At 50.9% G+C, this 25,923-nt stretch overlaps 1 protein-coding gene across 4 annotated transcripts in view; it reads right to left on the minus strand.

Moving 5' to 3' along the window:
* Nucleotides 1–5,252: 5,252 nt before the first annotated feature.
* Nucleotides 5,253–25,923, minus strand: part of FERMT2 (FERM domain containing kindlin 2) — a 34,586-nt gene continuing 13,915 nt past the window's right edge. The window contains exons 3-16 of one of the 4 annotated variants that reach the window (XM_015865947.3): nucleotides 20,098–20,232; nucleotides 16,404–16,436; nucleotides 15,764–15,989; nucleotides 15,577–15,679; nucleotides 15,150–15,257; nucleotides 14,081–14,215; nucleotides 13,021–13,070; nucleotides 11,907–12,031; nucleotides 10,867–10,973; nucleotides 10,467–10,688; nucleotides 8,514–8,534; nucleotides 7,907–8,031; nucleotides 7,608–7,749; nucleotides 5,253–6,585 (exon numbers count right to left, since the gene is read on the minus strand). In XM_015865947.3, the coding sequence (XP_015721433.2) occupies nucleotides 6,412–6,585; nucleotides 7,608–7,749; nucleotides 7,907–8,031; nucleotides 8,514–8,534; nucleotides 10,467–10,688; nucleotides 10,867–10,973; nucleotides 11,907–12,031; nucleotides 13,021–13,070; nucleotides 14,081–14,215; nucleotides 15,150–15,257; nucleotides 15,577–15,679; nucleotides 15,764–15,989; nucleotides 16,404–16,436; nucleotides 20,098–20,232 (1,706 nt within the window). In that variant the 3' untranslated portion in view covers nucleotides 5,253–6,411. The remainder of the gene's footprint in view (nucleotides 6,586–7,607; nucleotides 7,750–7,906; nucleotides 8,032–8,513; nucleotides 8,535–10,466; nucleotides 10,689–10,866; nucleotides 10,974–11,906; nucleotides 12,032–13,020; nucleotides 13,071–14,080; nucleotides 14,216–15,149; nucleotides 15,258–15,576; nucleotides 15,680–15,763; nucleotides 15,990–16,403; nucleotides 16,437–20,097; nucleotides 20,233–25,923) is intronic. The other 3 variants (XM_015865949.3, XM_015865948.3, XM_015865950.3) reach the window with 3 other exon arrangements.

The raw sequence follows: 25,923 nt of genomic DNA on the forward strand, positions 1-25,923 counted from the left end.
CTCGGGACCGACCTCTCTGCTGCTTTTTGCTCTCATAGATCAAGTGAGATCCACCCACAGATCCACCCCGAGCGGTGCAAATAACGCCTGCAGAAGTGCTGCGTAAAACACTCTGGGCTCTGCATCTCACCAAGAGCCCAGAGCCTCCAGTTTGAACTGCCTGCCAGAGGACAGGGAGGTGCTGCTCCATCTCCCCAGATGGATGGCGATAAGCTGAATACCTGCTAGAAATGTATGCAGTCGTAAGGGAAACCTGGCAGTCCTCCGCAAGGCTCTGCTGCGATCCAGATGGCCGCCTGGAACTTGGGAAATGGTATTTCTTCAGGGCTTATGATAACATTAGTGCAGTTATGGAAGGAGAAATGCATCTGGAACGTGTCTGCCTCGCTGGAAATAATGATCCAATCTTTAGCCAAGAAGCCAAGTCTCATTTAACAGCAGGGGAAAGGGAAGTGTCAGGGAGCACAGGTGTGCGGCACCCCCTGCCCCGGGCATTGCTTTCAGAGGATGTCGCTTGCAGTGGAGGCTGATAGGAGCATGTATCTGCTTCCTTCATGTTTTCTGCTCTTTCTGACCGTGGCCCAGGAAAATGGCTTTCTTCCACCTGATCCCAACAGCGTCGCCATTCATCGGTTCTCAAAATATCCCAGCTCAGACCTCAAAATGCCCCAGAGAGGGGGATGGCTTCTGGGTCAGACACGTGGGGTCCAACATGGGTTTGAGCTCATACAGCTCCCCAGCACTGCTGTTCCTAAAGAAAGAGCCCTGAGCTGGTGTGGATTCGAGAAGCTGATTTCTCAGGATGGATTAGGGAGTTATTTACTATTATTTAGAGCTTTTCCCTTCTACCCTTCCACCCAACATGATGTTATATAGCCACGATGGCATTGCCTAGTGCCTGTGTTGTCTCACCCATGATCACATCAGTGGAGGAGTTAAGGACCGCTCTGTTTCCTGGCAGTCCTGTTTGTATGACTGTGGTTAAATCCGAGTATCAGTGTTTGCCCATCAGTTTCCCCCAATTGCTCTGCCCCCCTACACCCCTCATGGTCAGGGCACAGCTCTGCCATTTGTTAAGCTCCACCTCTGTTTGTCCATCGCAGTGGAAATGCTTTATCTTCCACCTGGGTTGCACTGTGCGAACAATGATAAGAGCTGGTTGTTAAAACAGAAGCCAATGTTCCTCTGGTCTCTGATTTTCAAGGTCATAGAAAGAAAACAAATGGTGGCTGCTGTCCGTGCCCAGAGTTGGCTGCATGGGTTGGATCAGGGCACCAGGACTGGCCTGGGGAAGCAAGGCCAAAGGGGAATGGCTGGCAGATATGAGAGCCTGGGAAGGTCAGGAGGAGAAAACACCTTTGGTTGCTCCCAGCTGCACACAGCAAACCTGCAGTGGGGGGATCAGCTGCACTGTGAGGATTTGTCCTGTGCACAGGGCTTGGGGAGGCTCACTGTGCCCGTGGTTTTCAGTTTTTATTCTCACTTTTATTTTTATTTTTTACTGCTTGTTGATTTCCACCCATTTTCCTGATTCAGGGTTTATTTAGAGGGACGGCAGCCAAAGAACCCCCCAGCCACATGCCCTCTTTGGGCTGAGCTCATGCGATCTGCTGCAGTCTCCTTTGTGGTGCCCCCACATCCTCAGCCTGCAGTGAAGTTCTCCCCATCATTTGCTGGGTCTCTGTGCTCACCAGACACCAATAGAAGCTGATGGCAACCAGTGAGGGCTGAGGAAGGGTATCAGAGCTCATGGTAGCTGAATGTCTAATCCATTCACCATCCATCCCTCCATTCATCCATCCATCCATCCATCCATCCATCCATCCATCCATCCATCCATCCATCCACCTTTCTATTCACTCATCCATCCACTCCTAAGTTTCTTCAGCAGAAATGTCCCATATTTTCCCCTGGAGGACTCTTTTACCCATTACATGGAGCAGGGACATTACGTGGCTCCATATCAAGCCTGGCTCCAGTCTTTACTGGTTCTAGGCAAGATGCAAAGTTATTTCCAGCTCTTGCAGTCTCTGATACGACAGCAGATGGATCTGCCTTTGGAGAAAAAAGAGGCATGAAAGTCCTGCAGTACCCCCAGGTCGGCTTTTCATTGAATCTTAGAATAATCAAAGTTGGAAAAGACCACTAAGATTATCTGGTCCAACCATCAGCCCATCACCCAAACACACTAAACCATGTGACAGGTTTTCCAGGAATGTAATGAACTTAATGAAGCCCAGCTTGTCCTGGGCACGAGACAGGAAGGATGGGGACAGCTCATGGCATAATGCAGGACAGATACTGCTCATATTAAATGGCAGCAGGGCAGGGCAGTGGACTGCGCCGAGCAACTGTCCTTGTTCCTGCTTTACGAGCTTCTCCCCTTCCTCCTACCTTGTGCTTTGTCAGGAGGGGAGGCAGGAAATCCTGCAGGGCTATTTTTGAGCTTGGGATTAATTAGTGGAGCCATGAAGGGGCTGGGTTGGCCTGGCTGCGTGAGTTCATGGGCTGCAGACGTGCAGGGGATATCATGGATTGCTCTGGGTTTGGGAGAGGAACACCGGGACTGGGCTGGGAGGGGAGGATGGGCAATGCTGCATTTTGTAACTGCATAAAAACAATGTGAAAATCACAATAGGATCCTCCAGGCTCTGTGGGCAGAAGCTTGCCATGGGGGTGGGTGCCCAGAGCTCACGCCTTGCCCCTTCTCCCACAGTCTCTCCCGGGATCCAGCCCTTGGATGCTTTTGAAGGTTCTTCCCTGCTCTCCCTCCCAATGTCTCCTCCCAATGTCCCTTCCCTTTGGTTTCAGGCTTGTTCCCATCTGCTCCTTCTGTTTCTGGGAAGGGGAAAACATTCAGGAGATAAAGCAGTCAGCCTGGTCCCTGCAGCTGTTTGCCATTGGAATCCAGAGCTTGGAAAACACCCGAGATGTTTTCTCCATGGATTGATGCTGTATATGGGTCCCTCTGCAGCCAGAACACCAGCACAGGGCATCATCTCCTGCATGGTTCATGTTCATCTCAGAGCAAACACATCCCCAGACCTGGTGCTATTGCCTCCTTCCCCACGTCGACTGAGAGCAAACAGCAGCTCTGTGGTTGTGCTCTGGTGTAAATCTGCTCAGAGCAAGGAATTCCCCCGGGTCCCCTCTGTCTGTCCTCAGGCAAGGGACAAAGGAGCGGTTCCCAGCCTGGACGCCGCTGTGAGTCAAATCTGTGACCCAGATACTCATTTATTTTACGCCCCCTTTCCCAGGCAGGAAATCAAACCACAGCTCGCTCATTAGGTCTGACCATCTGCTGATTGAATGCCAGAAGAGGAAAGAAAAAAACCCCAGAGCAAATTATTTGCTGAAGCTGCTGCTTTCCTGGCTTGGTGGGGGGCAGTGGGAGCCCTCCAGATGGGGGATTCCCAGCAGCAGCAGCCCCAGTGCTTCACTGGGAGCCGTGAGCATCGTGCTGAGTGCAGGGCAGTGATCTGGGGCTGTGCTTTGTGGCCTAGGAGAGGTAGGGATGTGCTACTGCTGTTCTAAGAAAGGGGTGTTTTAGAGCTATGGGGCCACAGGGCTCCAACCCCCCCGTGACAGATGGGAAGGTTCTGCTGGCTCTGATTCAAAGCCTGTCCTTTACCTGGAGTCCAAAGCAAAGGTTTCTGGATGGTCTGACGGGTCTTTGTGTATCTGAGTCACTTCAAGAAGACAAAATCAGCCTTTCCACATCTGTTGGATTCTAGGACGATATTTTCTGCTCCCGTGTCCAGCTAAAAAAAGGAACCCATAAAGTCCAAATGCTCAGATCTGATAAAACGCTGATCCAGCCCGTACGTGGATAAAAGTTGCTTAGGGGAATTGGGTGTGTAGGCTTTGGGGATCCTTTTCATATTGGCCTTTCCCACCCCCAGCTTGTCCTCGTCCATCAGCACTGTGAGTTCAGGCTCCCTGCGGGAGGTCGGGGTTTCACTGCTTTGCTGATGCCCTGGGAAAACATTGGTTTTGCCATTGGTTTGCATGGGGCCATTATGGAACCAGATGGTGGGGGGTGGGAGGGGAACAAAGTGCAGCTCCTGAGAGCAGGCAGGGGAGCACTGCACTGAGCTGATGGGAAAAGACACGGGCAAGGAGACCCTTTAATGTATAACATCCGGCAGATATTTATAGATCTTGTATCTCTTTAGTGCCTCTGTGCTACACATAAATCATGCAAAGCTTTTACGGTACTTAAAGCAAAGAAAAAAAGCCACAGGTTTTCAGGAAGGTTTTGAACCATGTGAGCATGGGCATGGAATGGAGCAGCCTGAAGGTAGGCTGCTGGGCTGGAGCAGGAGAGGGACCCCATGCCATCCCATCCCATCCCATCCCATCCCATCCCATCCCATCCCATCCCATCCCATCCCATCCCATCCCATCCCATCCCCATCCCCATCCCCATCCCCATCCATTTCCATCTAATCTCTTCCCCATTCCCACCACTGGTAAGTTCCAAGCACAGCCCCACTGATGTGACTTCATGTCATTCATTTGTATTGCCCTAAAGTCAACAGAATTAAAAGACTTTGGTCTCATCAAGCCATATGGATGCTGATGGGCTCTCAGCTGATGCCTGACTCAGACAAGTGGCTTTGCACTGTAGGGAGAAACCCCGTTTTCATGCCCTTCTGCTGCTTGGTTTGTTTGCACTGCACTTTCTGCAGCCCCGCCGTCCGTCCACGTGAAGAGCAATGGAAAAGAGTTGGTGGCGATTTACTTCCCCAAAGCAGGCTGTGCTTTCTGGTGCCTGAGGTTGAGTCATGGCCAAGGGCTGCAGGCGCCCACGCAATGGGTTTCTCTTTGTGGCTTTTGATTGGCTTTTCTCCTTTGTGGGCCCCAGAAAAGCTGACCACAATCAGATCTCACTGTGCCAGCACAGGAAATCCCGGCATCGCTGTTCAGCACGGGTGTCATGGTGAGAACTGTGCTTGGGTGCCTCTGCACCACGGCTCCCCTGGGCCTTCATGCCAAGACGTCCAAAACCACCGATGTGAGGCTGGGCTCAGCTCGGGGCAGACCTGCTGAATCATGCAATCACACAGGGGCTGGGTGGGGAGGGACCTTCCAGCCTACCCTGCCATGGGCCGGGTGCCCCCCCTGGGGCACCTCCAGGGATGGAGCCCAGCACACCCAGCACCACCCGCAGTGCCAGCATCACAGGAGCTGCAGGGAAGGGAGAAGGGCTCAGGGCGCAGCACGACCACAACACTCATCGACGGCAGCCGTTAAATAAAAGATTTGACTTTTATTTAAAATAAAATGCATTTATACATTGTCTTGAAACCACAGACCGGGGGAACACAACACTGCTTAACTCCTTGCAGCAGGAGATGTGGTGGCTGCTGGCGCTGCCCCGGGTGTGGGATGGGAGCTGCACCCATCGCCCCCAGGTTGGGGCTCCCAGCCCAGCTCCTGCTTAACTGAGATAAAAACTGAGCTGAAATTGGCTTTTATTTTTGGCTGCATTTTTGTTTTCCCTAGGTTAATCCCCTTCTTTCTTACAGGCACACTAAAGTTAAGGCGGATATCTATGCAATATTCTAGCTGGCTTGTGAGACTAGTTAAAAAAACTGTACAGTTTTATAAAATTTGTGTTTTTACATTAGTTACACAAAACCTATACTTCATAGACCTTTACTTCATATTGTAATGAAAACCTTTGCATATCATAGGCGGAACGGTGGACTATGCTGGTGAATACTAAAAGTGTCCTAACGCAATACGGTGTGAAAACAAACTTAAACAAAAAAGACAATATAGATGGTTATCAAAAAAGGAAAGTTAACAAATAAATCCAAGCTATAACGGACTAACAGGAGGTCATCTTTAAGGCCACAAATCTTCAAAAGAACATCAGGCACCCGTAGCAGTCCAGGTGCATGTAGTGTGAAAGGAGACTGGAGCTCTACATATGGGGAGGACAACTTCCAAACAGGTCAAATGTACAGAATAACAATAATAAAAAAAAATGCGATGAGAAAACAACAACAAAAAAAAGGAAATAAAACACTCATGCATTAAACATGATAAATAGACTTCATATCGGTTAAGCCCCGGATGGCTTTTAAAGAAGATGGCTTAGAGTTCTCTTGGAAATCTGGCTCTTTAAGTCAAATCCTATCCCAGCTGCAGGCATGTTCTGGAGTAAGGCTGCAGGCAGCATCACCTGGCCCAGGCACGGTCTCATTATAGCAAATTAACAGAAGTGCTCATTAGTGCACACAGATTAACTGGTCTGGTAATGCAAAAACGTTCATGATTTAAAAAAAAAAAAAGATACATTTCAAGCTTACTTTATTAAGCAGCATATTTCAAATAACAGCTTCTTAAAGTTAAATATTAATACGGCCACGGGGTTTCCTCTTGGCTTACAGTACATGGGGCTCACACCCAGCCGCTGGTCAGTTTGTAGAACATCTCCTCATCCAAGCTCTCGTTCTGGTCCTTCGCTCGCGTCGACAGGAAGATGTAACCACCAATGAACTCGTGCACCACTTTGCAATCCACCTCTGTGCAGATGAAGGACACCCGCACGTCGTCGGCAAACTCCACTGTCACCTATGGCATGGGGGAGGGCAGCGTTTCATCATCGATTAGAATCACTGCATCATCATGGTTGGAAAAGACCCCCAAGATCTCCAACCCAACTCAACCCAACTCAACTCAACCCAACTCAACCCAACCCAATTCAACCCAACCCAACCCAACCCAACCCAACCCAATTCAACCAACTCAACCCAACCCAACTAAGTCCAACTCAACTCAACCCAACCCAATCAACTCAACCCAACTCAATCCAACTCAACCCAGCCCAACCCAACCCAACCCAACCCAACCCAACCCATGCCACCATGCCCACTAGCTATGCCCCAGGGCCACATCTCCACACATCCCACTGACACCACAGGGGTCACTGAATCCAACTCCTCGCTCCACACAGAAGCATCCACAAATTAGTTAGTGGGCAGCCAAGCTGTGCCACAGAGAAAATGCATTTTGATATGGATCCCCAAAAAGGATGGAGGCATCGGTCAGTTGGTGGTGAGCAACTGCATTGTGCAGCACTTGTTTTGTAAATACAGATACATATTTTATTGCCATTACCATTATTGTCTCTTCCTTTTCTGTCTTACTAAAATGCCTTTATGTCAACCCATGGCTGTTTACTTTTTCTCATTCTGTTGCCCATTCCACACAGTGGGAGTAGGTGAATGGCACTGAGCTGCTTGCTGCCTTAAGACCCAATGTAGGCACTTTGGGAAGGAGAAACAAAACCTCTTAACATTTCAAGAGTTAACTCAAGAATTACTGAATCACAGAACGGCCTGGGTTGCAAAGGCCCACAGTGCTTTTCCAGTTTCAACTCTCTGCTATGTGCAGGGTCACCAACCACCAGACCAGGCTGCCCAGAGAAAGAGAAAGCAATGCCTTTCCCATGCAACGAATGTGGGGAAGAAGCCTATACATGTGAAATAATGATCAGATGGCACTGAGACTGCAGTGTGCACATCTGGACATGATGCACACCTGTGCATGGCGCACACCTGTGCATGGCGCACACCTGGGCTCTGCCCACTCACCATTTTGATCTCCCAGTTCACGTTCCACTGCTTCATGTTGCTGAACCGCCACGTTTTGATGGCATCACCTGTGCTGGCATCCATGCGGATGAGCCGGTTGTAGGCGATGCCGATCAGCTCCTCCTTCTTCCCCCCCTGGAACCTACAGCACAGTGAGGGATTAGGAACTATAGGGTAACATGTTATATTCAGCAGCTAACTCAACCCAAGGATGCCAATCCCAGTCCCAGCAATCCCAGTATAACACAGCCTACACGACATGGCCCCATGCTCTCACCCGGCTCCACACGCCCACTGACCTGGCAATGAAGTGTGTGATGCCGAATTCAGGCAGTGACTGCCAAGCTTGGATGAAGCGCATCTTCGCCTCGATGAGGCTCATCTGGGCCACGTTCTGGTGGGCCTCCAGGATCCGCGCCGTGAGCTGTGCAGCGAGACATCAGCATCAGGCACTGGGCCCACAGCAGCCCTCCCGGCACCGCGCTCACCCCATTGGGAACAGTATAGGTCAGCAATGCAAAGAAATGGTGATTTCTGCCCCCCAGGATGTACTTCTATTTTTTGCTCAATGACTGTGAGCCCAGCTGACAGAGCTGCTTTTGCTTAACATCTCCCAACACACAAAGCAAATCCAGCTCCAACCTGCCTGAAGGCAGGGGGCACTAGGGCTCATTTCATCGCAGACGCAGGATGTGAGCAAGCAGCAGGGCAGATTTCTGGTGTAGGGTTTCCACTTTTGCAGCATAAATCACCGGGGACCATTACAAAAAAACAAATAGGGCTAGAGTTTCTCAGGGAGGATGGGCTGTGTTAGTGCTTCCATCGCTGCTCTCAAAACCAAAGGGGTTCTAAACTATTTTAGTGGGGTTTGTTTTCCGGCTTAGCTGGATGGTCGCTGTCACTTACCAAGTCTCTTACATAGCCTGGCTGTAGATGGCAAGGCGAAAAGAAAACAAAAGAAAAGGAGGCAGAAAGAAAAAAAAAAAGCAATCAGAAATATGGCAACAAAGCAAAGAAAAAGTGCAAATTATCTGCAAACCAAAGTTCAAGCAAAAAAAAAAACCAAAACAACAAACCAAACAAACATCAAACCCATGCATGGCTCTGTAGGTGGAAAAGCAGCCAAAGTGAAGGGAAGTGTGGGGAAGGGACAGGTGAACCGGATCAACCCTGGTGCCAACTTCTGTGGGAATGGCTCTGCTTGGAGAATCCCCTTCTCCCACTCCTCTCCCTGCCTCTGTGCAAACTCAGCTCTATTTATTTGTATGGAGAAGGCCTTGAGCTGCTTTTATCTGAGGCAGGCAGAGAAGGGATGGAGATAGACTCACAGAATCACTCAGGCTGGAAAAGATCTCTAAGTAAGATTCCCAACCCCAACACCAGCCCACCCCACCATGCCCACTGCCCATATCCCTCACTGCCACATCTCCACCGCCATGGATGGTGAGCCCAGCACTGCTGGGCAGCTGTGCCACTGCCCAACCGCTCTTTTGGAGAATTAATGTTCCTTATACCTAACCTGAAAACTCCCCTGGCGCACCTTGTGACCATCACCTCTCATCCTACTGCTGTTACCTGGGAGTAAAGGCTGAACCCACCTTACTACCACCTCCTTTCATGGAGCTGTGGAGAGCAATGAGGTCTCCCCTGAGCTCTCTTTTGCATTTTGGATTTGATGCTCCCCAAACCCAACGTGCCAACCCTACATTGCTGCAAAAGCACAAGGAGAAAAACAAACCTAAACCAGTTTGGGGCTGCCATGTCCATAAATCATCTCGCAAAGCTGGATGCCAACTCCCATTTTGAATATCCTCTTCCTTGTGCCCTGGCACAAGGAGACCCTCACAGTCAAACTCCTTGCATCCATCCATCCATCCATCCATCCATCCATCCATCCATCCATCCATCCATCCATCTGTCCGGCAAACCACCTTTGGAACTGCCCCTATGTCTCCAGGTCTCCCATCCTGATGCGCACCATCCCCACGGGGCTGTGCCCTGTGGTTGATGGGTTATTTCCACAGCAAGGACACCAGCACACTAAGTCAGTTCTATCCTACTATTTTTCCAGGTGCCTCCATTTTACTGAGCCGGAGCCTGGAAGGGGCTGTATATGTTAAAGCTGGATATTTATGCAGCCTCTCCACCATCCAAGTGGATATAAAGGCTCATTCAGAAGAAGAATAAGGGCTATATAAAATATAACTCCGCTGCCAGGAAATCATCGTGCTGTGCCAATAAAAAGTTATATTTTTCCTGCTTCTCTCAGTTGCAGCCTTCTTCTTGGCTTGCAGAGGTCGAACGCAGCCGCAGCCCAAGAACTTGGGCTGCAGAGCCATTCATGTCAATGAGGGGCCACAGAGCAATGCCTTCCTTATTTCTGCTGCTGAAACGGAGTGTAACGTCTTTCAGAAAGCCATGCGTTTGTTTCCATCACAAAACAGATCAGCTCTGTCATGCACGGACTGAATGCAGCACGGAGTTCAAGCACAAGTCATGGCGATGTAAAATGAAGCAATGTTTCAAGGACTGGCATTTGGAAGGAGGGGGAAAGCAAAGAGAGAAATATGCAAACCGCAGTACAGCCAAGTCTGCACAAAGCACTGCAAGCAACTGCAGCTCTGCTCATCCTGAGGGCTCCTGCACAGCTCAGTGCAAGCTTTGGTGCCAGCACTGGGATCCTGCACGGCTGAGCTGCAGCTCAAATGAGGGACGGACACCGCTGCTGACGTGCACTCAACCTACAAAGTGTCATTATGGTGGTGGGTGCCATTCCCTGACGCACAGATCTCAGTGGGTGCTGTGTTTTAGTAGGGTGCACCCCATCACACCACCCCACAGCCCCGCGGCCGGCCCTACCTGCTTGTTCTTGTACTTCTTCAGGTAGCGCGGGGACACCAGGCACTCGGGGTTGATGTCTGTTGTGATCTGCTCCGGGATCAGCTGCGGGTCCGGGTTGAGGTGTTGCATCTTCAGGAAGGAGAGGATGTTCTGCACCTCCATGCTGTACGAGCTGTCCGCCATCGTCTTGCCCTTGGAGGCGAGGCGGCAGGCGGCCATCCAGCTGGCGTACTGCCTCTCCTATGGCACAGTGAGACCATGGCCTGTCAGCTGGGCACAGGGTACCAGCCCACCACAATGAACCACCCAGCAGCCCTCCTGCATGCACAGCTGGACAGAAACCAGGCAGTGGGCAAGGGATGGACCCGAGCAGAGGAGATGGGTGTTGTCACCCACATGGGTGAGGTGACAGACTTACATTGTCACAGCGCAGCCAGATTTCATTCATTCCCTCTGCAACGGGGATCAGAAGCTTGATGTTAAACTTCTGACCGGAGATGTTCACGTCGGGGGTGACTTCACATCCTGCAATGAGAGCCATTGTTCAGAAGGACACTCTGACAAGGAGAAGACAAGGAACGGACAAGAAAAGGCAAAGCACTCCAGCAAGGTGCTGCCAAATCACAGATCTCACAGTGCATCTCCAATGGGACAGCATGACAGGGACACAGCCTGTGGCACACAGCTCCTCTTCCCAGTGCAAGGAAAATGGAGGACCTGGCCCAAAAGCAGAGGCTGAAGCTAACAGGTTCCCCCAGGACTCACCTCCCACACCTCGGCCTTGAGAGCTGATCCAATGGTAAACACCACTTGAATCCCAAGTTATCATGGCAGTGCAGGAAAATGTGGCTGGCCATGTCCTGAACACCCACATGCTATTCTGTGTGGGTGCACTGCAATGTCTAGTGCTATGAGCATCCCACTTTGGGTGTTCAAGAAGTGCTACGAGCCACCGTGCCAACATGGGGTGGTGAATGGCGATGGCCAAGGTCACAGAATCACAGCATCTCATAATCACAGAACAGTTTGGGTTGGGAGGGACCTTAAAGCCCATCCAGTTCCACGCCCTGCCATGGGCTGTCCACCCCCCACCAGATCGGGCTGCCCAGGGCCCCATCCAGCCTGGCTGCAGTGAGGTCTCCTTGGAGCCTTCTCTCCTCCAGGCTCCTTGGGATTGCAAGAACCTGCCTGGCTTCGCTCTGCAGCCAAACAATGGGTCAGCCTGAGGGGTGAGTGGCAAACAGATATGCTACTGGGGAGCTGGCAGCACCTAATGGGGTCGTGGGCCGTGTGGTAGACATCTCAGCACACACCATGCTACCAGCCCAGCCATTTTCTCCTTTACACACATTTGTCCACACCCAGGATGGCGTGCTAGGAACACAGGTGGAAAAGCCAGGTGTTGCGGTGGCAGATGATCATTGGAATACCACACAAGTGTGTGAATGCTGCTCCTACCTCTCAAGTTCATCTGGTGGGCAGGAGTCCCATTGGCTTCCTCTTTGCTTTTGTAGCAGGAGATAGAGGTATCTTTGAACGTGCACCAGTATGGCTTGTAACCTTTCAGGGTCAGCTTCTTGGGCCTGTCAGACAGGATGAGAGACATTACAAACACGGGGCTAACCAGGTGGTGAGGTGCAAATTGGGCTGCAAAATGACTGCGTGCAATCACAGAATCGTTAGGGCTAGAAAAGATCACCAAGTTCAACCCACCCTTCTGTGCCCACTGCCCACATCCCTCAGTGCCACATCCCCACGGCTCTGGAGCACCTCCAGGGATGGTGAGCCCAGCTCTCTGTGCAGCTGTGCCACTGCAGCACTAAAGCTATGAAGGAGATGCAGAAGTTGGGTTGGCAACAATGTGCAGGCAGCAGCAGTGGGGTGCCCAGCACCTGAACTGTCCTCTGGTGCCTTAATGGAGTTTTATCCAACCTGCAACTCTCAATGATTGCACCAACTGAGCGGAGGGAACCAGCAACACCTCCTCCCTCCCCGACAAGTGACAGTCCAACTGGCGGGCAGTCAGCAATTAGAGCTGTGCCTGATTTTATTGGCAAACGAGCACGTCCGAGCGAACAGTAAGGTTTTTGTGAGGTGGTTTGCTTGCAGAGGAAAACCACCCACCCCGAAGGATGGCGTGGGCTCCAGCCCTGCCCCAGTTGGAGCAGAGACAATCACAACAGAGGGGCTCATTAGGGAGCTATTTTGTTGCCATCACTTTTCTGCCCCTGCACCTATCCTGTCAACTCCCATTGGGTTTGTTCAGCTTCCAGAACGTTCACCACAACCTGTGCTGCAGCAGAGAACTGCAGAACACACTGGGAGCTGCCAAGGCACCAGCCAATATCCAGCCCAGGCACCTGTGTTGCAGCAGAATGAATAAAACCCATAAATCCTGAGCATGGGGACACGCACTGGGGTTGACATTTAAGAACTTCAGGATCAAATGGGATGGTTGGGAACAACGTGGAATAATACCCAGTGGCTGTGCTGGGTGCTGGAGAAAGCAAATTGTGTTAACAGCGATGGTGCGAATTATTCATTGCTACCACCTCTTCCCAGCAGTACTTACTTGAACACTTTAATGTAGTCAGCGAGCTCCGGGATGGAAGTGATGTCACCCTGAAAATAAAAAGGAGAGAGCTGTAAAATGGGTTGGGATGGATGGGACCTCACAGGTCACCCAGATCCAACCACCAAACGGTCCCTTCCAGAGCCGGGGGGAGGAAGCACAACGAGCATCTTCTGCACGGGATTGCTGGCTGGAAAACAGAGGGCAGTATGGTTTTTTTTCCTATGTTTTTTTATGGGATTCCTGCTGAGCGCTGTCACACTGAAGGGCATCTCCAGTTCCCAGGAGCTCCAACCAAAGGGTTTTTGAATGACACGGAGCACAAACAGCACTGCAGCAGCTTCCAACAGTGGGACAGTTTACTTTCTGTCTGCAGTGAGCAATGCTGTTTATAGATACCACGGGAGGGGGGGGAGAAATGCAGAATCTAAACAAACAATCCACTAATTGCCCATTATCCAAATTCAATTACTCGAATGCTTCTGGAAATGGCTGCTGGGAGCAACCTGTAGAGGACGGGATGGATTTTTTTTGATGAATCATTGCCTTCTTCACCCCTGTCTGGTGGGGGCTGCTCTTTAGTGCTGGGCTTCAGCTCTGCTTTGCAAAGGAATTGTGAACAGCCTCTTGGCTCTGATGACCAGGCCCTATTTCAGTCACAGAACCATAGAATGGCCTGGGTTGGAAAGGACTACAATGACCATCCAGTTCCAAGCCCCTACTATGTGCAGGGCTGCCAACCACTAGAAGCCACTATTTCTGCTGCATCGCAGTGATGCTGCTCTCCCTGCCAATCTCTACAGGCTGAGGGTGGCAGTTCTACTTCAAAACATGACACTACTATTGGGCTCTATGGGCATCACAACCACAGGATCATTAAGGTCGGCTGGAAGAAACCACTAGGATCATCATGCTCAAATGAGCTGCTCCACTGGGCTGCAGGCAACAGGAAACAAAAGGGAGAGGAAGGAAATAAGGTAGATTGGATGCTCGGAACAATGATCCCTGCTTGCAAAAGATGAGGAGGGGATGTGTACAGCCCCGTGCCCACAGCCCTTACCAGAATCGTTGACGTTTTGCCACCTTCCAAGGTGATTTCTAAGTCAGACAGCGCAGCATCCACCTCATCCACGTCCTTGTCGCTGTTGTTCAGGTGGTTTTCTGATGACATGATGGACAGCTTGTTGATGTGGTACTGAAAAACAAGGCATGGCTGCATGAGCAAAGGCAGCCTGCACCCACTGCTCTCCCCTCATCCACCACATCGTGCACTGCACCATTTTCTTCCAACGGCCCAACTGCTGCGATAGGATTGTGATACACACAGGGATTTCCCATCATAGAATGGCCTGTGTTGCAAAGGCCCACAGTGCTCATCCAGCCCCAACCCCCTGCTGTGTGCAGGGTCACCAACCAGCAGCCCAGGCTGCCCAGAGCCACATCCAGCCTGGCCTTGAATGCCTGCAGGGATGGGGCATCCACTACCACTCTGGTCTCGTGTTGCTTTTACAAACATTCAGTTAAATCTCACTCCAAGGTCTAAGCACAGCACAGTGTGGGCTGCTTGCAGAGTTAAGCTGAATCCTTATATTTTTGTTTTCACTCTTTTCTTCCTGGGAGGGGCACTAAGAGCAGACTTGGGCTCCCTCCGGGGATGTTTCTGCATCCTCCAGCAATGAGGAGCGCCAGACCACACGTAGGAAATGGCCCGCCGTCCGTCCCACAGAAGTCAATAGCAGGTGTAGTATTTATGCCAAATCACACCAAGGACTTCATAAAGCAGATAAATACGTTGTTCCAGGAAACCCACAGATAACCACCAGCTGTTTGGGGGGCAACATGCCAGCAATGTGCAGCTTGGGAACCTGCTGTCCTTGCACCGGGGTTTGTCAAACAGGGCTAAGCAACAAGTCCATGCAGACATGAACGTGTTTGGGAAAAGAAGGCTATGTTCCTCTTCATAAGGAATAACAGTCAGCCAACAAGCTAACTGCCCAATGTGTGAGATAGGAGACAGGAAGCTCCAACTCCTTCCAGCAAGGGAATCCCAAGCAATCCATCAACAGAGCAGCCTCCAAGAGCCACAAAATGAAGTTTGACCGATCTGAGTGTCTGGGGCCATGTCCTACCTGCAGCGCCGCAAACATCATCATCTCCTCCTCTGTGCACTCGATCTCCTCCAGCAGGATGGCCCACTTGGACTGCTCGTACAGCTGGTTGATCCTGATGGCGTCGTACTGTGCAAGAGGGAAATGGTGCAGCCCATGAGAGATGTGCCGGAGTGAGAACCACTATCTCCCTCGCTCTGGGCACAACACTCTACTGTCTGATCACCCCTCCTCAACGCTCCCTTCAGCCCGGGATGGACAATGCTCACAGCCACAAGGCAGTCCCTGCAGTGCCTTCAGCACAGCAGCCTGCACACCTGCCCTTGATGCATGCACTGATTTGCAAAGCTGTAGAGTATTTACCACCACAAATGTGCTCTGGAGACACGGGCTTCCTTCACCCAAACTGTTTGCCCACGAGATGCAAGCCAAGAAATGAACTCCTTACCTTTGGATTCAGGTCAAAAAAGCTGTAGTACTTGAACCGGAGCAGCAAAGCCTCGTTTTCCTTCACCTCCTGCTCCATGAGGGATCGGGACGAATCCAACCACCTGCAAATCATCAGCAAGGGGTAGCACACACAGAGAGCTCCTGCGCCATCGCGACGAGGGAAGACAAACAAATGGTGGGCTCACCCTTGGTTGATTTTGGCTTTGTCGAGGAGCGCCTGCGGCCTGTACATTTTTGCTAGGGACTCGGGGGAGGTGACGGGCTGGCTGACGGCCAGGATGCCTGGGTTGCCCTCTGACAAGGCGCTGTCCCCAAACCATGCGGACGTGGGGGACAAGGGGCTGCCATCGTGCGCGTCGTACGTCGGCGTCATGGTTTTGCTGTACAGTCCTGGGCTGGAATAGATGTTTCCTACCAGCGAGAGGAAGAAAGGCCAGTTGTGAGCTTGCGGCCAAGCCCCGCTCCGCACAAAGCCAATTCAGACACAGAACCGAAGCCAGCGGATTTCAAACCTTCCCTTTTTCTTTTTTACCACTTTGTTCCGCAGTCGGAAAACACTGCGCTGCTTGTTCTCCCATGACAAGCTGCCCCAACCTCTCTCTCTCTCTTTCTTCTCCGAGAGCAAAACTGATGGAAAAGCCATTCCCAAGCCGAATCCGTGGGAAAACCCACGGGTCTCCCTGGGCCACCACCCCCCACTTACCGGTGTTACCTGGAGCTTAAAGATTTTGGAAGTCAAAGTTTAGAGGAGCAGGAAAATAAACTAAGGGCACGGCCAGAGAGACCAGAGGCAGAGCACAAAAGTCCTAAGGAGGTGGAGCTCACCTTTGACGGGGCCGATGTAAAGAATATCGGTGCCTATGGAGAGGGAAAGAAAGGAGGGAAGTGAGAAGGCGAGAGAAAGTCACCGGGACGGCAGGGAAGGAGAAGAGCTGGAAATGCAAATGTGGGTTAAGAGGGCTGAGCAGCACACGTGAGGCTGAGCCACCCGACCCCAGTGCGGAGCTGGCCTCTGGCTGAGACTCCCCTCGTCACACTGATTGCACTTAAAATCAGGGAAGGCGTTTCAGGTTTCAGGTGTTTGCCAAACCGGGGGTGACGCCGAACTACTCAAGATGAGGATTCTCTGAGTTTCCTGCACACCACTGCTGCGATCACTCAGGTCAGCGGTTAGACTCGGTGATCTCGAAGGTCAGTTTTCAGCCCAGATGACCCCACGTTTTTGGCAATCACCACTGCTCAACACAGACCCGAAACCGCTGTGTTTTCACCCTGATTTACTGCAGGGGAGGCTCCTCCAGCGATGCGGCCGTGAGATGCGTGCTCCCGTGCCGCCCCACGCACAGCACCCTGCACACTTGTTTTCTACCGACACGTCAGATGCCTGCAAAGCCACCCAGGAGCTCTCTTGGTACACAACTTGCACCAAAAGCTCTGGGTTTTCCGAGTGTTTGCAGCAGTGCCAGCTGACCCGGCAGTGACTCCAGCTCTTTTTGCTCGTGTTACAAGAAATGGCCAGGCACTGAAATGTGGCATTTCATGGGCAGAGAAGCTTGCTTATGTGGCCAATTTGATATTAATACGCTGAGCGAGTGTTGCTATTTGGTGCAAAACCAGTCCCCAAGCATGCATTACTCCCAGGCGCTTTGAAGTTCTGCAGCTCGTACAGCTCCATGTTGGGGAAAAAAAAGCCTTTTAAAATTACAAATTACCTAGAGAAGAAAGCTGACCTGACTTGGCATCTCATACCCCAAAATAGCTGAGAGCTAAATCGTCCCCATTGATCTCAAAGGAGCATTGATTTTTATGCTAAGAGTACAAAATCCATATTTTGAGCGTAATGGATGTTCATTGAGTACGTCCCAATGTCAGTGACTCCACTGCTTATGTAAAACCAGGCAATGAGCTCAACATGGTTTGATGGGAATAAATGTGTGCCCGACTCAGGAGGACCAATATGTGGCTTTTTGGAAAAGAGCCATCTCCTTATGGAATCCTATTTAACATTCTGGTTTGCTCAGATGTGCAATTCAATGCACTCCAAATCCACCTTATAAACACTGCCTCCCTGAGGGTCCCTGGGAGGTGGTGGAGTCACCGTGCCTGGAGGTGTTCAAGAGACATACAAACATTGCACAAAGGGACGTGGCTTAATGGGGATGTGTTGGTGGTAGGCAGATGGTTGGACTGGATGATCTTGGAGGTCTGTTCCAACCGTGGTGACTCTACAGTTCTAGGACTGCACAAGAAACTACAGAAGGCTGAGCCACGGGGATGGTCCGAATCCATCGCATGACGAAGATGTGAATGATCACACACGGGTATGAGTCTGCATTTTGGGAACCTGCCTCCAGCTAGGTGAAATATCTTCTGTATCTCCAGCCATTTTGAAGAGTGTCACAGCATTTCAGAGAATACTGGAGGATTATTCCAGGCGCGTTGGAACCATGCAGGATGCCATTGGGTTTTCCCAATTTTAGGACAGAATGGAATGATGCACAGATCTGGTCCACAGCAATCTGCTCTGGAATGACAGGGTGTCTGATTGACCCCTCTGTGGAAAACAAGACAGCTGACATCAGTGAGCCAAACTCATGCCATTTTGATGGGATTGCCACAGAAATTGGCCTTGGTGCTTTAGGCTGGTCACAAACACAGCCAGTGCCTCGGCAAGGAAACCTGAATACTTTAGAACTGCAATTGCAAACTGCTTGATAGTAAGGGAAGGGGGAATGAAAACAAGAAAGCCTCCAGGATGCTCCCAGCACTCCTCACTTCTTTGTAAGTGAATACAGGACTTCAGATGCAGTGCTGAGGGATGTGGCTTCATGGGCACAGTGGGGATGGGTTGGCGTTGGTATCTTAGAGGTCTTTTCCAACCTGAATGACTCTATGATTCAATGGAGACTGCTGGGCAAGGCTTACTGTGAGTCTGCCGAGGTTTAATCAGGCTTTGCTGCCAGTCATCTTCAGTGACAAAACTTGAATCTACGTGCACTGAAATAAGCTGATTATGAAGTGCCGACTCATTTTAGATGAGCATCCAGAGCACAAACAGATGTTGGAACAACACCGACAAGAGGTTATTCAGATTAAGAAGACAATGTTGAATGAATGGGACCTAAATATCGCAGGTCACTGCAGCAACCAAACCTGCAGCAAAAATCCTTACGTTCACAGATGCAGTACGAGAAAGAACAACTGAGCAGACAGTTTGAAGTGATTCACTGCAAGAGTAATAAATAATTTAAATTAAAATGTGTCTTCTGCGTACGTTTCCCACAAGGCGGGCCAAGGGCTTGGAATTAATCTAACAGAGATGCTCCCTGCAAACGCTGCCTGTCAGAAAGGCTGCTGAGTGCCTCTCCTGATGGAAGTGCCAAATGACAACGAGCGTTGGCTGGAGCCTTGAAAGACGCAGGGAGAGCTCCTCCAGATGGGAGCGGAAACATCCAGAAGGATTTTTCAGTGATTTAGAAAAGAATGAGTGACAACAGAGGGGAAAGAAAGCAGCATTTCTCCTTGGGTGCAAAGCTGGTCCACACTGCCCTTACCCAGGTAGAGATGCCAACCCTGCTTGCAGAGGTGAGCACTGCCAGCAGTGACCACACTGCTGGGACCTTCACTCTCACCTCGCTTAATTCAAAGGCAATTAATACCAATTGACTGAACCCCGAGGTGCTGGGTTCTCACAGACAGCCGCCCTGCATCCCTCTCGTGCAGGATTTCAAACCCAGAGAGCTGGCTGCCAGCCACGTCTCGCCTGCCTGCAGGCATGTAGAACCACGGCTGTCTCTGTGACTCCATTAGGGTTAAGTGCTCCCACTCGCAGCCTCCCTCATCCCAGCCCTGGCTGTGGAGCAGTGCCAGCACAACCCTCTGCTTGCAAACACCCCGCATCGATTTGCTGCTTGTGGCAAGCGGTGCTGCTCCGTTAGCGGTGCTGCTTCGTTAGCGGTGCTCTGTGAGACAGGCTGGCAAAATCCCACAGCAGCAACAACCCCTCCCCCCCCCCCACAAGAGCTCTGTACCATTCCAATCCAACACTACACCCTTTGCACAAGGGAGCACTAACACAATTAATAACAGGGCTGCTTCTGCTGGGCTATAAATAAGGTTTAGAGCAGAGGTGCTGCCAAAAACACACCTGGAATGTGAAGTTAGGAATGATTCTTCATTTCGCTTCTTTCTTAATAGGGAAAGAAAACATCTCAGTAACACAATCTGTGTGTTCATGTGGTCATGCTTGGTTTCTTTTCTTATTTTATAAAGCCTGGTCTTGTTCTGCTTCCCTACACACCTCAGCCCCAGGCGCTGATCTGTGCTGGCGTGACCACTCACCAGTGCAGGGAGCTCATGGGAATCACGTGGGGCCCATTTCTTGCACAGACCTTATGGAGTAAGGTCAGATCAATACCACTACACATTTTTCCCTACATACGCTCCCATTTTATTATCTAACTGCCTCTTCATCCATGCTCCCTGTAGGCGCATCCCTGCAAAGTGCGCTTGGGCTCACCCGACCCTGGTGTGATCAGTGGGCCCTCCAGCTCGAAGGCATCGTCGTCACATTGGTCATCCAGTTTCTTCTTTTTTTTCTTTGACGGATCTCTGGGTTTCCTCAGAAGAGAAAGCTCCTCTGGATGCCTGATGTCTGGGGAGAAAATGGTATAACCATTAGGGCTGGAAAAGACCTCTGAGATCCCCAAGCCCAGCCCCAGCCTGCCCCACCATGCCCACTGCCCACATCAGTGCCACATCTCCATGGCTCTAAGACACCTCCAGTGACCCCACTACTCCCTGGGCAATAATGGACCACTTTAACAAAGGCAAGATGAAAAAAATGAGGGAAAAAAAGAGAAAATCCTTCCTTAAGGAACCACGTCCAGTTACTCAAAATACACTGGCTGATTTTTCTGTTTCACAGTGGCTAAAAATGAAGTTAAGACCAAACCCGTCTGGAACAAACACCTTTCCTGTGGTTGGAGAGGTAACACAGCATTAGAGCCAAACACTGCACTCCCTATGCGCAGTGCAAATAGGTGGGGGCTGGTGAGGAGTGGTGTCCCCCAGGGGTTCATACTGGGACCAGTATTAATGACATGGACAACAACCTCTGCTTCCAGCCACAGCCGGGCTGTGGAGATGCAATCCTTGGTGACATCCAGGGGTGGATGCCCACCCAGCAAACCTTAACACAGCACCTCTGCATTACCCATAGAATCACAGAATGGTTGGTTGGAAGGGACCTGGAAAACCATGCAGTTTCAACACCCCTACCACAGGCTGGTTGCCAACCACTAAACCAAGCCCCATTCAATCTGGCCTTTAGCCTTCCATACTATGGCCAGAATCTCCCGCTCTATGGGTCTCCCACCCCCAAACCATCCGCTGGCACAGCTTTAATTAGTTAAAGTGCACCTGATTCATTCTTATGACACAAACACTACCCATGGCACCGAGCTCCATCCCTGCATCCACTCCCAGCTGGTTTAACCACCACTCAATGCTTCAACCATTCCTCCCAACAAACACCCAACGTGGGAACACAGGCGGCTCTTCTGATTCACTCCTCTCGCCTCCAGCTTATCTCATTAAGAAAAAATCTGCTGGGATAACTAAGGTCACGAGCACAGGACGACTCACAGCAGTGCCTAAAATGAGGAGTTCCCCTGGTATTTCGCTAGCAAGGTTTATACTCAGCTGTTTATTTATGGTGCATTAGCAACTGATGCTGCCGCTCAGCTGAAACCATTCAAAGAGGCCAAGAGAAGGGCTGCAGGCCAAGCTCAGCTCCTGAAAGCAATCTGCTGGAGACGGCCCAACACTTGACCATCTGATTTCAAAGCAACTTTTTATAGTTCCTCAGTTGTTCGTGCCGCTCTCTTCGGATTACAAAGGATGCTGTGAGTTTTCGGCAGCTGCTTCAAAGCCGCGCACCGCCACGAGGCACAGTGGAGCATCCTTGGCATGCAAGAGCCCCTCTGTGGCTGGGCACGTTTTCCAGAGATAAATCCCAAGTTTCACCCCAACAGCCAGCTGCTGGACATGCCGTCATCTCACAGCCCTACCAAAGCCAACTGCAGACAACAGGGCTGTGGTGGGGAAAACAAAAGTGAAGCTTGCTGTAAGTGTGCAGCACGCAGGTAAGTGAGCAAGCTCTGCAGCTCCAGCCCCGCAGCCAAAGGAAAAGAAAAAAGAGAAGAAAAGCAACTCTGAGCATTTTTCTGGTCGTGCTTCTCAATCTTTCAGTAAACTATTGGCGGAAAGAAACGCTTGACACTGCTTATGATTAATAAGTTTACAAAGGCTCCTCGAGTGTGTTTTGAATAGAGACAGGCTTGGCAAACGCAGTGTTTAGTTACTGTAGCTAAAGCAGAGACTGTCCAGGCTGTAAGGGCTTGCAGATGTGGTGCTCCAGTTAGCTGGAAAGCAGTACAGGGAGCTGCTCAGGGCGCCAGCCCGTTTTCTGGCCATAAAAGCAGGAGATCTGTCTTTAAAGCAGTGTGAAAAACTGGAAATCCAATGGGAAGGTCCGTGCTGCTGGGCAGGTCACGCCGTGCCTGCAGAAAGCCGTCTGCTGGAGACGCTCCTCTGGGGCAAAACACCTCCCCAGATGGGGACTCCAGCCCCAAAGCCAAGCAAACCCTGTCCTCGTCTCCCCCCATTTCGGCTCCCGCTGACGGTCCTGCAGAGCTGCAGTGCTGACCTCCGAGAGGGACAATGTTTGCTCTCCAATTTCTGCTTTTGTTACCATCCATCGAAACGTGTTTGCTTAAAGAGAGACTCCTCGTCTGTACACACAAGACAGATGGCACTGGCGACGTCTGCTCGAAATTACTGTAAATGATCACGATCCATTTAGCATTTCAATTTCTACACATTGTGCAAGCGTGTGAGATCTCGGCTATTCCCTCTGCGGCGCGGCTGGAAGAGACCCATCCTGCTGGGTGCTGCCTATGGGCTGCCCCTCCATGTCTGTGCTGTGCTGAAGCAAACTCTTGGCCTTTCCATCCCGTGGAGTCTCTCCTTTCTGCTCCAGCCCATGTATGGCCCACCTGGCCCAGCTGTGCCCATTGATCTCATTGATCATTGATCTCCATTGATCAGCAGCAGAGCTGGGATGAAATCCTGCTTCCCTGCAGGACAGCGCTGACTGCTCCTGGAAAACTGGCTCTGAAGGAAAATAGCCACTCTGACGGCTGTAAAATACCAAATGTACACCACATCTGGGCCAGATCCATCAAGCAAACCATGCGGCTGCTGCATCTTTAACACCAAGGTGCATTGAAGCCGTGGGAAAACAGAGGCAGGAGCAAAACCCACAGGTTTTGGCATGGAAGGAATTTGCTCCTTTGCCTCCATCCAAGGCTGCATCACCCAGTGGAAGCGCTGTCTCAGGGTACAACAACTGCCCCATGATTTAAATTATGGGAAATCACACTACTTTGAATCACACAATTGTAAGGGTTGGAAAAGACCTCTGAGATCCTGTACTCCAGCCACCCTCCTACCACTGGTGCTGCCCACTGCAACACATCCAGTATCCAGTTCTGATATGCCAAGAGATCAAACCCTCCAAAGAAGTTACCGTTCCCTTTTTCACCCCATTTCTGGCTGCCCACAAATCCATACAGCTCCTTAGCCTTGCTCCTGAAACACTGAAAACTCCATCATTTTCCTTTGCAGCACACACAACATTTAGGGGAAATCCTCTCTTTAATGCTCATCCAGTTGCCCTCAGCTAGGAAATGTGTTTTGAAGTGGGATATTTCTGCACTGGATAACCAGTGCCCCGAACCAATGACTCATTAAAATCACAGCCTTTGCACTCCAACATGATGGTTCCTAGAGAAACGAGACCTCCAAACCCACGTCTGTCCCACTTCAGATTTCATACCACATTTTTTAGGAGGGAATCAGCAAATTCTGTCTGACGCCGTAAGTTGACAGAACCAGGTATTACCCTTATCTTTAACTCATTCAAGATAAAGCTCTGCAAAACAAACCCAAGGCAATAAAAAAATAAAAAGCAGCACATAGCGCTGGGAACGCCTGCAGATAAGACTGCAGCTGTACCGCCGTGCTGCAGCATCTGATGGCGGGGCAGCTCCTCACCCATAGCACATTCAGAACATTTTATTATGGGTTCTTCAGCTGCCCGGCTGCTTAAATATTTATCTGGGCCAAAGCCAAGCTCTGCGTTACAGCTGTGAGCCAGCAGGTCGGTCAGGACATCCTGTGAACCACCTGATGGGCTGCAGAGCAAAACCAGGGCTCACCCTGGCACGGGCTCTGCCTTCCTAAATTCCTAAATGAGAGCTGGATGAACAAAGTGCTGCTGGAGCAGAGATCTGCAAAACCACCTGAAAATGGTGTGCTTGGCAGCCCTGATCAGGGAATTACAGGATCACATTGGAAAAGACCTCCAAGATCCCCAAGCCCAGCCCCAGCCCACCATGCCCACTGCCCACATCCCTCAGTGCCACATCTCCAATGCTCTGGAGAACCTCCAGGGATGGGGACTCCAACAGCCAAGTGCACAACTCGGCTCTTTGTCATGCTGAACCTCATCCCATTGGTCCCAGTGCACTGATCAGCCCATCCAGACCCCTCTGCAGGGCCTTCCTACCCTCAGGCACATCAACACTTCCTAACAACTTGCTGTCATCTGCCAAATTACTGATGCTGAGTGGTGCCCAGAGCCAAAACCAGGTGGCACTGGGCTGGAGGTGCCCACAAGGAAGAGGAAGGAGACAGCACTGATGGAACCCAGCGTTAGTGTAAGGCGAATAAAAAGGGAGGGACGGGAGGAGCCAAACACTGAATGTTTTTCCATGAGTGGGATGAAATCCCCAGCCTCCAGTTCTCCGGATGCATTCTGGAGCCCAGACAGCACTCTGAGCCTTTCCCTGAAGTTGCTGAAGTCAAATTAAACTCATTCGATTAAGCACCACAAACAAGTGAATAAATCCACTTAGAGCCTCTGCATTGGGCCATAAGGAGAGAACAATCCTGGAGCAGGCATAGAGCTGGGCTGCCAGCAGCAACTCATGGCTTCGGGACGGATGTCTATTTAAAGGGGCTCTGTCAACAGGAGAGTAAGGATGAAAAAATCCACTGACTCACACGGTGACATACAGCCTGACGCTGCTCCACTGCAGAATGGGGACGGGGATGGGGGGAGGCAGGGGAAGAGTTTCATTTACTTTGGTTGCTTTGTGACTATGTGTTATTATTTTGGTCCCGGGGTGCGTTCAGACCCTACGTGAGCACAGCAGATGAGTGCAAGGAGTGCAATAGAAAAAGAGTGAACAAATGAAGAAGTTGGCAGCGGCAGCACTCGGCCTTTGCGATTTAAAAAGCTGAGTCCGCTGCAATTTGGCAGGCTCTCTAAATGGTAAGATTTCCTTCCACACCCATCCCTGGACATATTTAGAAATAGCTGCGCTACTGCCAAACCTCTGCTGGCGGTAGCAGAAGGCAGCAAACCCTGCCCAGGGGCTGGGATGGGAGAGACGCCTCCGAGCATCCCCGCGGTGCTGCCCAGCATCCCAGCACTGTGCTGGAGGAGGAGGAGGGCTGCTTCCCACCGCTGCTTCCCCCGGCTGCTTGCGTGCAAAACCCTGAATTGGTCCCAGTCTTTTTGGAGAAATGCTGCTTTGTTTTCGAGCTGGGCATAAAGGAAGAAAAAGATAGTTTACATCGTAAAATTATGGCACGGGTTGGGTTGGGAGGGAGCTCCATGATATCCAGTCCAACTGGGCTCCCCCTTAAGGCAGCCGGCAGCTCTCCAAGTGCCAACAGGGCTGGGCAGAGCCCCGGGAGGACCAACAGGCCTCACTTTTGCAGAAATAGCAGCTTTTTATAGAAGTTTTTTTGGCATCCGAGGGCGTGGAAATATTACAAATACTTCAGAAGGCAGAGGACATTCTGTACCGGGGGAGGGACCATTTATAAAGAGAAGCAAAAAAATAAATAAATCAGGTCGGGTCATATTCGGTGTCCAGACAGCCCGGGGTTGACACCTCGCCCAGGATCGCACCGCGCTGCTCCCAAATGCCACCAGCAGCACATCTCGGGTTGCAGGCGGTGGCTGGGGACTAGTGGGGCACATCAGCTATCACTCATCATAGAGTCATGGAATGGCCTGGGTTGAAAAGGACCACAATGATCATCTGGTTTCAACCCCCTGCTATGTGCAGGGTCACCAACCACCAGACCAGGCTGCCCAGAGCCACATCCAGCCTGGGGTGAGTTGATCATGATCTCCATCTGGACTCTGAGCCATTGACCACCACTCTTTGGGGCACAAACTCACAACCAGTGAAGAATATGAAGAAGA

Source organism: Coturnix japonica, chromosome 5 (genome assembly GCF_054131305.1).
Source record: "Coturnix japonica strain WE chromosome 5, WE-NBRP24, whole genome shotgun sequence".
Classification (NCBI taxonomy): Eukaryota; Metazoa; Chordata; class Aves; order Galliformes; family Phasianidae; genus Coturnix; species Coturnix japonica.